The 13,529-nt window shown below is 34.8% G+C and overlaps 1 protein-coding gene across 1 annotated transcript; it reads left to right on the top strand.

Annotated features, from left to right (window-relative positions):
- The first annotated feature begins 5,755 nt into the window (after positions 1–5,755).
- On the top strand, positions 5,756–6,542 carry LOC114898256 (28S ribosomal protein S15, mitochondrial-like). Its single transcript, XM_029227444.1, is given in 2 exon segments — positions 5,756–6,201; positions 6,203–6,542. Coding segments are annotated over 2 exon segments (771 nt in total). The 5' UTR covers positions 5,756–5,770.
- Positions 6,543–13,529: the final 6,987 nt, after the last annotated feature.

The raw sequence follows: 13,529 nt of genomic DNA, 5'->3' as shown, positions 1-13,529 counted from the left end.
CTCAATAGATGCAGAAAAAAATTTTGACAAATTTAAACACCCTTTCATGACAAAAATACTCAGTAAGTTAGGAGTAAATGGAAACTTTCTCAACATGATAAAAAGATATCTGTGAAAATACCACAGCTAACATTATAGTTAAAGGTGAGAGAAGAAGACTAAACACTTTGAAAGCAAGAAACAGACAGATAAAGGCAAGACATCTGACCCTTACAAGGTGCTCTTACATTGAAATTAAAGCACTAAGAGTAGCTGATACAAAAAATGCATAATTGGCATCTACATGCTTACATAGTTCTTTTATCAGCTGTACAAACTGTTTGTGAAATGCCTTGGCCAAATAAATTATGCATATTAATCCACATTAAATAAAATGTGTATGTGTAAGTTTTCTGAGAAAAGTAAAATTGTGTAAAATATAAATATCATTTTAATATTCATATAGGCTGTATGCATATACATTTATGGTTATTTTTAATTTCAGAGTACAGTGTTTTCCATACCTAACCAGTTCTTGCTATAAGAACTAGTTACTTGACATATTATAGGCAGTAATGACTAGTAGTAACGGTATAGCATTGAAGATGATATAAGATTCTCTTAAGAAAATTTACAAACATCAAAGTGTGATAGAAATATTACTATGTATTTTTAAAATAAAAAAACTTACACATAGATCATGTGAGTATAAATATCCATGTTGATTCCATGTTGATTCTGTTGTTGGAGAAATTATCACTGTTCTACTTAAGAAATATAAGTATATTGCTAGAACCATGTTCTTCTCTAGGAAGAAAAGGAGAATGATTTGTTAATAGGTGGGGGGTAGTTTTCCCTGATATTTATTAATAAAGCTTTTCTCTAAAGTAATGAATTAAGAATCTGAGACTATTTCATAGTAAACGTCTCTGTTATCAGCTTCAAAGCAAACTGTATATGGTAGCCCAGTTGAAAGATTTCTCTAATTCTATATATGTGGCTTTTACACCCTTAATTTTCCCCTGAATTTGTTTTTCCTTGAGTATCAAGCTTCTTGAATCTTGTACTATTGAGAGTATTTCTTACTAAAGTAATTATAATAATTACTAATTTAATAAAAACTATACATGTTTTAGGATGCTAAGTTAAGAATTATTGTATATCATTAGTTTATTCAATATAATTAATTGTATTTGCATAAATACAAAAAAGTTAAAATGAGAAAAACATAATTGGAAAGCATTAAGTGCAGCTGTGTATTTAATGCAAGGGTTTTTTTATGGCTATTTCTAGTCTAAGTGGGAAATAGTATATAAAAAATACCACCTGTGCATACAAAAGAATTTTAATAATTAAATGACATTTTCCATATATTTGCAAGTGATTTTTTCTGGTTTTCTAAAATATATTAAGATAACCCAAAATTATGAAATTATAATCCAAGCTCCATAGCCCAAGATATGAGCATGTTATGTTTTTAAGTGGAACAAGAATACCTATTTGTTTTAGTTTATGCTCAAAGTATTATATTTTGCTCTGGTTTATGCTCTAATTCTAACACTTGAGTCATTTAATTATAGGTTTGCTAGATCTAATTTTACAAGAAAAAGTATAATTAAAATCAGTATTTTCCTCCAATTTTCTTGTTTTTTTCTTTTTTACACATATATGAAGTTATTAGACAGTTACAATCTGAGTGTGGGCTGGGTATCAGTAATATCATTGCATCAATGCTGAACTTCCAGTGGAATTCTCTGGTGGTCCACTGGTTAGGAGTCTGTGCTTTCATTGCCATGGGCCTGGGTTCAGTCGTGGTGGGGAACTAAGATCCTGTGACGGTGGGGGCAGGGTCTGGTCCTCAGCTGGTCCCAGCAGCATTTGGTTATATGGGCTCCAGCAGAACTTTAAGGGCCATCAAGGACCCTCCCAAGACAACACTCAGGGACCCTTCCCAGCCAGTAGGAAGGTCACACCTAGCCCTGGAGCAAGCAGGTTGTTGAGTCAGTGTGTGGGAGGGTCCCAGATCTTATCAGCAGCCCAGGAGGGTACCAGCTTAGCCAGTGGAGAGAGGTGCAGCTGTGAGGACCTCTTAGAATCATCCTTCCCTGGTTTCAGGACTTAAGGAAGCTCAGGTTCTTCATGTCTCATCACAGAAAGAATTCAGTGTGAGACAAAGTAATGGATAAGAAGTGGATTTATTTAGAGAGAAACACACTCCACAGAGTGTGGGCCATCTCAGAAGGTGAGAAAGGCCTCTTATGTTGTTTTCAATGTATAGAATATGGATTGTTATAGACTGAATGTGTATGTTCCCCTGAAAATTCATACGTTGAAACTCTAGCCCCCATGTAATGGAATGAGGAGGTGGGACTTGTGGGAGGTAACTAGGATTAGATGAGGTAGTGAGGGTGGAACCCTTGTGAATGTGATTAGTGCCCTTATAAGAGTCAGGAGAGAGCCTGATTCTTCTCTCTTCTCTCTACCATGTGAGGGTACAAGAAGTCATCAATTTGCATTCTGGAAGAGGGTCCTCACCAGAATCTGACCATGCTGGCAGCTCAGTATCCAACTTCCAGCCCCCAAAAATGTGAGATATAAATTCCGTTGTTTATAAACCACTCAGTCTACATATATTTTATAGTAGTGTGAACTGACTGAAATAGTGCCTTTCAAAAATAATACTCTTGTAAAGTCCTCAAGTAGAGGGTTAACAATTCAGTTCTAAGTATTTAAATTTCTCTTTAAATTGTATTTTTTCTGGCTCCACCACTTAGTTATCGTGTGACCTTGGTCAAATTATGTTTCCCATTCCTCAGTCACCTCATTTAGACACTATTTTAGACCAACGACAGTTTCAGAGATTGGATTATGGAGCCTGACTGCTGCACAAGTACCTAAGAACTCACAGTTAACTTGACTAATTTGAGTGTGTGCATGTGTGTGTGAGTGTGTGGGTTACTCATCAGCTTGGGCAGTTTTGGGGTATTTGTGAGACACACACTTAGAAAAGTTTGTCTTCTATACAAAAGATTACACTAATAACCATGTTTTTGGTATGTTTGTTTTAAGTTCCTTGAAATGCTCTTGTGATCCCAGCTGACATTTTTGCTAGAGTTAAATTGTAGAACAATTATGTGACAGAATAAACTCATGCTTCAATAACTAAAACTTACAGGTTTGCTTAAATGGAACTTTAAAAATCTATAGGAATTTAAATACTAATTTTGTGAAAAGACAGCTTTTATTGGAGCACATTCATCTACTTGCATTTTTTTTTTTAGCAGACTTTTCAGTTCTGGAGGACTTTTATTTATCTATGTGCATTCAATACAAATGTGCAAACACACAATTCAATTGTGTGTTTAGTATCAGTAAAGTTTTCTCCAAACCGACTGTCAGGTGATATGAATTTCAAAGAACTCAGCTTTCAATATGTCAATCACAGTAATAAAGAAAAGCAAAATTCTTCAAAACTGGGAAGCATCACAGTGGTATGTTCAAGGTATTAACACTGAGACTAGGTTTATTTGTTAATTTTATTCTGTCTATTACCTTTGTCATTGCTTACCTAACCATTGGGACCCAATATAAAATACATTTTTCAAATATATGGTTGATGGGTAGTTAGATCATTTACAACAGTAGCTGATAGGCCAAGAAGTAACGTGGTAAAAGAACACTCATTTTCAGAAATTGCTGTAGCATAATGATGTTGCTGTAGTATCCCAAAGTGTAAGAAAACTATTGCTATGATTAGCATTCCATATCATTTTAAATGCATGATGACACAAGTTTTTCGGAATATGCTTGGTAAGGAGAATTTCAGATTTTTAACTCAACTTTTAAGTTTTTACAAGTTGAATAAACATTTAAAAAATGATCCTAAATAATTTTGTCTGATAATAGAGTATTGTCTGATGTCTTCAGGCAAATTTGATTAGCAGTTGCTTCATGCTGATCTTGATAAATCATCACATTCAAAGCAGATGTGCCTTTCAATAATCCTAAATTTAAATTCTTTCAGTTCTTTTTTTCCTCCTAAAGTGTGTATGCTCTTCAAAAGCATTCAATTTCATATCAACAAAAATATTTAAATGCATAAGTTAAAGAGTGTTCCTTTTAAATAAGCATTCTCAACTACTATGAGGCTAATTTTGAATGAGAAATGCTGCACTTTTGAAGAATAGCTATATCATTAATCTGTAATCAGCCATTGACATATTCATTTGTTCAAGAGACCAGCTGTTGGTAGGACAATTTTCATAAAATTAAGAAATCAATGTTATAACCATATGCAGTGTTTGATTTGATGAAGAGTAGAATTAGTAATAAAACTAGAGTGTAGTACTTCATAAAGAGATGACATTCATATAACCTTAACCCTTTACACAAATAAATCTGAAATTAAAAATGTTTTATACTTAGAAATAATTTTTTTCATCTTCCAACGTATGTTCTGAAAGTTATTTATTTATGTTTTGTAGAGAAGTGATATCAGAAAAATGTAACTCCAAAGACAAAAAAGTGAGCTAATAAATATGTCCTTAGTATGAATATCTGTGACTAGGTTAAAATAAATCCAGCAATAATTTATACATAAAATTCCATATATAGGTCATTTTGAGATAAGACAATTACCATGATAAAAAATGTTTTGATACAAAACAATCTAATGATTTGAGTATGTATTCTGAATTCTATTCATACAATTTAATTCATGCAAACTAAAGGTAAATTGTTTAAATCAAAAGAAAAATAATTTAGAAATAGAGATTATTTTGAAAATCAAATGAGTCAACACAGGGTGATAAATTATGTGTGATCTATAGTTATAGAAAGTAAACACAAATAATATACAAAATGACCTTTATTGTCTAGTTTTAATAACTTCTTTGAAGAAATCATAATCAGAGGACTTCTGAAAGTATCAATCAATTGTATACATATAATTTAATAAGAAATATGAATACATGTGCACTCTTATATATCAAAAGGTTTGAAATTCGGTTCTTTAATTCAAGCAAGTAGGAAAAATGTGACCACAGAATTATGATATAATTAGAATAATTGAATTACTTTGCTAGCTTAAAAAAAAAGAGCTCTACAAATGTTGAGTATTTGATTTAAAGTCAGTCCTTTATGGAAAGAAAACCCTGTTCTAACAGCTTATATGTTGAATAACAAAGGAAACATCTTCAATTTAGGTTTCTAAATTGGTTTTTACAGTTCTTCACTAAAATATTTAATTGAAGCACTTTAACACTTTGCATGTATAAAGATGCACAAAACGTCAAATAAAATGACTGTAAGCCTGCCTTGTTGTGCCTGTCCACAGCCTCTATCTCCACCAAATACAGCTTTATTAATGAGACCACTAGCTGAGGCAGGAAAATATCAAGGCTCACATACTGTATCTTCCTGTTCACAGGTTTTTTTTTAGTTTCTTCAGCAGTGAGAAATTAAGGAAAACAATCACAGAGGAAACAAACCTCATCTCAAATATACTTTTCTAAATGCCCTAAAACCTTAGCTTCAACCCTATAATTTTGCAACTTCAATTTCCTTAATAATATAAGGGTAAAGTAAAACAAGCAAGCAAGCAAAAACATAGCAGCAAACTATTTTACATTCTTTTAATGGAGATAAGGGGTCTCTTTCCTGCTCTTGAATCTGAGCAGGATTGCTACTGCTTTGATAAAAAAAAGATGGTGTTTTAAGTTCCAACTGTTCTCAACACTCCACTTATTCTTCTGATTAAGTGGAGCGGGTCCCTCGGGGGTCAGAAGCCACCATGCTGAGGGTGGCGTGGAGGGCGCTGAGTTCAATTCGGACCCAGGCAGTGACTCAGGCCCCAGTCCTCGGGCTGCCGGGTGGAGGGTGCGCCAAGCTTCTCGCCATCCAGCGGGACCTTCCCTCAAGTCCTGGAGGTCTCATCCTCCGGGCTGCCCGCAGATATGTCACCCAGACACCAGTCCAGCCCAGCCATGAAGATGACCTGTCCCCTTCTATGCTGCTCAAGGACTACCAGGACATCCCTGGAATTGAGAAGGTTGATGATGTTGTGAAAAAACTCTTATCTTTGGAAATGGCCAACCAGAAAGAGAAGCTAAAACTCAAGAAAGAGCAGTTGATGAACAAGGTCGTGGAAAAGCCTAAGGACACCAGCTCCCTGGAGGCTCGAATTGTTGCGTTGACTGTCAAGATCCGCAGTTGTGAAGAACACAAGAAGAAAGGACAAAGCCCACGAGCGCTATCTGATGATGAGCATTGACCAGAGGAAAAAGATGCTCAAAAACCTCCGCAAGACCAACTATACTGTCTTTGAGAAGACATGCAGGGAGCTGGGGATTGAGTACACCTTTCCCCCTCTGTACTACCGAAAAACCCACCTCCGCTGGGGGACCAAAAAGGCTCTGTGCATTCGGGTTTTCCAAGAGGCTCAAAAGCTGGAGAAGCAAAACAGGGCCTTAAAAGCTGCAGCTGCAGCAGTCCGGAAACAAGTCCAGAAGAACCCAGAGAGCCCTTCCAAAACTGGACCAGAGGCAATCAAAGAAAACCAATAAATGTTAAAATTAAAAAAAAAGAAAAAGGGATATCTTCTGCTTTGCCTCATAGCCATGTATTTGGTAATAAGAATAGCAACTAAATTTTTTATACTGAATATCAATTTCTCAAATAGATAAATAGGCAAATGTATGAGGATTATAGATGGGGCCCCTTATAAGAAAGCTTTTGCCTTCCTAAAAATTGGAAGACGTATATTTGCAATATATATGACTCTTACAAAAAATTCAAATGACTATATTAACTTTCAGTCAGAAGGAATGCTTGTTATAATACTACATTCTTTTAATGTTATTAAAAGACATATAAAAGATATAAAATGTTATTAAAATGAATTTAAAAATCTATAATATTTAAAATGATGCTCTTTACAAAAATATTCATGAATTAAGTAAGATGCATTGTTCTATATTTTGTTCAAAGTAATTTTATTTAAATATAGGAATTAAAAAGTATATACCTCTGGCTTTGATTTTATTTCACTAGGTGTCAGGAGCTCAGCTGAGCTGGGTGAGAGGGGAGCTGCCAGGTATCAGGGTAGCCAGTTAAGGCAACAAGGCAGAAATGAAAGAGTTAAGACTTTAATCACTTACTACAATGAAATAAGAGAAAGGCTCACGACTCCATTGCATTTTACCCCATGAAATGGACTATGGAGCCAGGTAGGTCAATGCTTTTCACCCCACTTTGGAGGGGGCCCCAAACAAAAGGCTCCAGCAGTTTTATGAACCCTGAGTTGGGGGTAGGGGTGAGGATGGGGGTGTGGCACAACCTAGGGAGGTCCAGGCATGGGAAAGTAGTGAGTATTGAATCAGAGTTGGGGAAAAGTTATCTTCAAGGTTTCCCCTTCCCTCCCCATATGGAGGCCTGTCTCTGCCCAAGGCCTTAGCTAGAGACCCGGGAATGAATGAGAGGAGGCTAGGAATTTAAATACACAAAGAGCAGATCCACCAGAATGCCTGAAGGGACTTCCCTGGTAGGTGTGCAGCCAGATGGAAATATACAGTTGTATCATTCTTTTGTTTTTAATTAAGTTTTATTGGAGTATAGTTGATTTACAATGTGTTAGTTTCTGCTGTACAGTGAATCAGTTATATATATATATATATATATATATATATATATATATCTCCAACATATATATATATATCTCCAACATATATATATGTTTTATATATATATATATATATCTCCACTCTTTTTTAGATTCTTTTCCCATATAGGCCATTACAGAGTATTGAGTAGAGTTCCCTGTGCTATACAGTAGATTCTTATTAGTTATCTATTTTATGTATAGTAGTGTGTATATTGTCAATCCCAGTCTCCCAATTTATCCCTCCTCCACTTTCCTCCTTGGCAACCATAAGTTTGTGACTCTATTTCTACAATCGTATCATTCCTAATATTGACAATCAACTAACAGTTATTGAGCAAATGCTATTACTGTTTCACAAATATTATTTCCTGTTGTTACTTGAGTCCTCATGAAACCATGCAAGTTTGGTCATATATCAGCCCAAATCTTGAGACTATTAAAGGGCAGCTCAGAACTGTCAAGACACTCGCCCTAGGTTACACACTACTCAAGGGCTGAAACCACTTTTATCTCATTTCTGTTCTATTCAGTAATGTTTTATCACTGCATATCTGCTTAGGGCACAAAACACTCCAAATGATAGATAATCCATGACAATGTAAATAGCTACTGTGTACATATTTCTCTCACTTTTTTGCAGTTTTTTTTTTTCTAGTGTCCAGAGACCTCTTTTGAACTGATAGGAAAAAACAGGCATACAATTCAGAGGGATAAACTTTGTCATGATAAGAAAATGATGTATCTGAGATTTTATTGTTGATACTGGTTCAGCATTTTCTTCAAATTTTTTTAAAAATATTTATTTATTTATTTATTTTTGTCTGTGTTGGGTCTTCGTTTCTGTGCGAGGACTTTCTCCAGTTGCGGCAATCAGGGCCCACTCTTCATCGCGGTGTGCGGGCCTCTCAATATCGCGGCCTCTCTTGTTGCGGAGCACAGGCTCCAGACACGCAGGCTCAGTAGTTGTGGCTCACGAGCCTAGTTGCTCCGTGGCATGTGGGACCTTCCCAGACCAGGGCTCGAACCCTTGTCCCCTGCATTGGCAGGCAGATTCTCAACCACTGCGCCAACAGGGAAGCCCTTCTTCAATTTTAATATAGGTTTTTGGTTGAGCTTAGAACATTTATTTCCATTACATGAAAATAACTCTCTCCTGTAGTTAAATACATTTTGGAATTGCATTTATTATTAGGGGATAGGATTCTAAAAAAGACAAGGGTGGCCCTTTAGGTGTTTAGATACCTGGTGACATTATCGTGTATGTTTTCTTTCTTATATCTTTGTGTTGATGAAAGTAGGAGCTGGGTGTATAAAAAATGAGCAATATGCTGCTTGTGTTCTGAAGCTGCTTAACATGTAGAGGCATAAATAAACAAGTATTTAAGCAATTATACAAAGAAGTAAATAATAAAACAATGGTGGGATGCTATTGAAATGCATAGGCTGGAAACAACCCCTATATAGAAAACATGGAATTGTTGACCAAATTATTAGCATGAGGCAGATATAAAAGTAGTTATTTGGAATAAAGGTATTCTAAGAAAATGGAATACCATGTGTCCAATACTGGAAAAAAATATCAAAAATAGCTGAATAGAGAAAATACAAATTATAGTTTTAATTTTCAATTTTGATTCTTTTAGATCTTAATAAATAAGCATTTGTTTTGTTCGTTTTTAGATCACTGAGTTTATCATTTTTATTTCATTTTGAAAAGCTTGGCTATTATTTTCTCAATTATTTTTAGTATCTTTATTCTCGTTCTGGAATGCCAATTACATATATATTAGATCATTTACTCTTGTTCCAAGTTCCACCTAGGATTTGTCCCTGTTTATTTATTTATTTTAGCTTCTTTCTGTGGTTTTATTTCATAGATTCTATTGTTAGATCTCCAATTGAATTATTAATTCTTCAGTGAAATATCAATTTCACAAGTTATATTTTTTATCTTTAGAAAACTTTTGCCTATTTTTCTTTTAACTTTTGCCTATTTTTAAACTCTTTATTATATACATGCTTTCATGTAAATCTCGAAGCATATTAATGATAACTTTTTATTTCTTTTCTGCTAATCCCATCGTTTCAGTTTCTGTTTTCCGATTTGTCTCCTTGCTATGGGTCATATTTGTTTGCTTCCTCACCTGTCTAATACATTTATTTGATGTCAAAAATGATAAATTTTATGTTGCCAAATACCTGATGCTGTTGTATTCTTTTAAGGAAAGTTGCAATTTTTTTTTTTTTTTTTTTTGGCTGTACACGGGCCTCTCACTGTTGTGGCCGCTCCCGTTGCGGAGCACAGGCTCCGGATGCGCAGGCTCAGCAGCCATGGCTCATGGGCCCAGCCGCTCCGCAGCATGTGGGATCTTCCCGGACCGGGGCACGAACCCATGTACCCTGCATCGGCAGGCGGACTCTCAACCACTGCGCCACCAGGGAAGCCCAGAAAGTTGCAATTTTTATTGATAGACGTCTAAGTTATTTAAACATGAATTTTAACAGCCTGAGGCTCATTTTTTATTATTTTGGACAAATCAGAGTAGTCTTTACTTTGTGGCTCATTCAGCCCCGTTACTCTGATGAGACTGTTCTGGGCCTTCTGTTGAATGTCTCCTATGCTTAACAAGGTCTCTAAACTTAGGCAGTTGGCATGTCCAACAATTTCTGGCCCCTTCTGAGTTATGGTAATTCTTTCAACTTACAGCTCCTAGGTAGTCGTTTTTTTACCTGGAAGTTAATTTTTGTCTGGCATTTTGGAAATTTCATCTGACAAACTCATAGATTAGTATCTAGGCAAAGACTCAAGTGGATCCCTATGTAGAGTTTTTTTTTTTAAAGTTCTTCTGCTAAACTGCTCCCTTTTCTGTGGTCCTCTCTTTCACACATTCCAGCCTTCTTAGGTTCCCTGAACCTCTTATCTTTCTCTTCAGTTCAACAAAACTGTCTCGGTCTGTGTTCTCTCACTCAATGGAAGTCCATAGCAATGATTTCCTTCTCTCAACAATCATAAATTTATGCTGGCTCTTTTGCAATGGCTGAAAACTGTTGCTTCCTATATTTTTGCCCATCTTTCTAGTTATTTACAGTGGGAGTGTCAGTAGAGATTCTGATACTACCTCATGACTACAAGTGAAATTTTCAATATCTTTTTATAGGGAAAGTAAGTAGTTAGAAAATGAATTTATTTGTGAAGACATCACATTTTTTACTCAGGAGAGAGAGAAAGAGAGGGAGAGAGAGAGGAAGAAAGCTGGAGGACATAATTACTTTAATTATTTCTGTCTTACCCATAAGTGGTAAAGTAAGTCTAGTAGACATATAAGTGGACAGTATGAGTAATTATTTCTGAATTTCAAATCACTAAGACCTGCAATGCCTAGATTTTTGCATGATTCCCAAGAGGATTTCCCTTAGTTTATTGGTGTCCAATGATGATAAAAAGATGCCTCTGCTATCATTTCACCTGCTTGGACACTAACATGTGTGGGCATGTAGTCTTCCTTTCTCTGTCAGTATCCTTCACACATCTTTTTTCAATTCTGTCTTCCTCTTTCCTCAGTATAAGAACCATACCTAGAATTATTTTAGTATGATCAGTGAGAAAAAATGAGTGGGCTCTGCCTCTGGTCAGTGCAGGAATTCATTGTTCCCTCAGTTATTCCACATGTTTTATCTGGCATTTAATGAAAAAAATGTTAATCTTAGAAGACAATGACAAATACATAAAATATGTTTTATAATATTTGACTATACAGTTGATCCAAAATCCTTTTAAATAACCTGAAATCTGTTTCAGCATATTAATTGTATGCTATTATTTAATACCATTAGTAAGCAGAATATAAGAAAACACTGTCTGGGTTTTCAATAATACGATGCTATTATTCATTTATAAAGAAATGCATGCACCTTTTAAAGGAAGATTGTTACGATGTTCCAGTTACATAGGCAGGAGAGAGGTGGTTATATAACTAATTCAATATTAGAAAAGATTAAACTTTTAATCACTTAGTGTGTATCCTAAATCACATAAATTATACTTTTCAGAGTTCAAATTAGAAACCAAGCTAAATAATATTTTAAATGATTGAAAATATTTTTAACAAAAGTGTACTTCTATATCTGTTTTCTTTTCTCTTTTTTTTTTAGAATAGTGAAACTATAGAATAGAAAACACTTGATATTTTTCACAACATTTATGGTAATCATAGCTGTGTCTAACTGCATGTAGGCCTCCTGATAGCTGCAGTTTAATATTCATTAGGCATGTTAAGTACATATTGTATTACTTTAAATATTAATTTCTTTAGATTTTTGTCCTCAACAATTAAATATTTAAAATCAGATACACTGCAACAAATTTAATGTGTTTCTATCATTGATAATATATCATATTTTTATTTGTCACTTTATTTTTTTCCTTTCAATCGATCTTCACTTACTACTGTTAACCAGTATTTATGTTATTTACTAAGTTGACAGAAGTTATTAGAAGATTTTTAAGATCTCATTAATACATTGTCAGAAACAACAGATGCAGGAAAGAATCAAATTATGGTGGTTATTACCCTGAAGTAAGATTCTGTGTCAAAAGTTAATTTTCTTTATTGTTTCTTTAAGGTTTTGTAATGTAAAATATAATAATACATGAATACCAATTTGGAAGTATTAGTGGCTCCTGGCAACCTTGAAAATGAATTATGATTCATTTTTCTCCTCCATAATCTGAATAAAACTGAACACTGCAGTAAAAGAATGGAACCTGATGCCTTTCAAATAGTATACAGACTTGGCCCATTTTTCCTCTTCTCTGTAACAATAAATTATCATTAAAAGATGAAGTGAATCAGCTATATGTATACATATATCCCCTCCTTCTTGGACCTCCCTCCCTCACCCCCATCCAACCCATCTAGAGCACCGAAGCTGACCTCCCTGCACCATACAGAAGGTTCCTACTAGCTATCTGTTTTACACATGGTAGTGTATATATGTCAGTCCCAATCTCCCAATTCATCCCACCCCCCTCTTCGCCCCCTCTCCCCCAACCCCCCGGTGTTCACCGGTCCTTTATCTACGTCTGCGTCTGTATTCCTGCCCTACAAATAAGGGACCATTTTGTTGAGATGAGATGCTGTTTACATGCTCTGTAATTTCTAAATATCTGATTCTCGTCTTTACCTATAGTAGGAAACCTCAAGTAATAAGATCATCCTTTAACATCAGAAATAATCTCTTGATCAGAACCTTGTTACAAAAAATAAAGTATTATATAATAATGAAACTTTTACACTCTAACCTGAATATATAAAAATTATCATATAGGTAAATTAAATGTAATTTTTATATATGCAAACTCATGGAACTATGAACATACAGTATTAATTAGCAGTCCTTTCTTAGGAACTGAAATAAAAGACAATTCAAATGATTGCAATAAAAGTTGTTTTTGCCATTATTATTATTATTATATCCTGCTTCTATGAAGTCAGCTCATGTGCTTGCATGTATCTCACACTGCTCCCACAAGAATGGCTGCAACATTTTTTCATATAAATGTTTGAAGTTTGTATTTTAAATCCAGAGTTCATACTTTTTCTTAAAAAGTTTTAGTAACTTTAATAACTTCTGTTAAAAGACATCCAGCTGTTTATCCTAGGAAGGGAAGAAAGTGCTTGTTTATTTGTGCAGTGCTTCATATCTAAGCCATGTTTCCTCATTGGGAGTCTCTATGGTCTGAGGCATGGTGCAGTATTTTGTGTGAGATAGACTTAACTGGAAATTCAGTCATGTGTATTAACCACCAGAGCTTTTAGTATTTAAAAGAAAAAAATCTCCCATTGCTACCCGAGTTTTATTAACCATTATATATCCGTTTCATGACATC

The sequence above is a fragment of the Monodon monoceros genome, unplaced genomic scaffold (assembly GCF_005190385.1).
Source record: "Monodon monoceros isolate NGI ecotype Baffin Bay Population unplaced genomic scaffold, NGI_Narwhal_1 Super_Scaffold_18, whole genome shotgun sequence".
Lineage (NCBI taxonomy): Eukaryota > Metazoa > Chordata > Mammalia > Artiodactyla > Monodontidae > Monodon > Monodon monoceros.
Note: the sequence above shows the minus strand (reverse complement) of the source record. Positions and strands in the feature narration are given on the sequence as shown.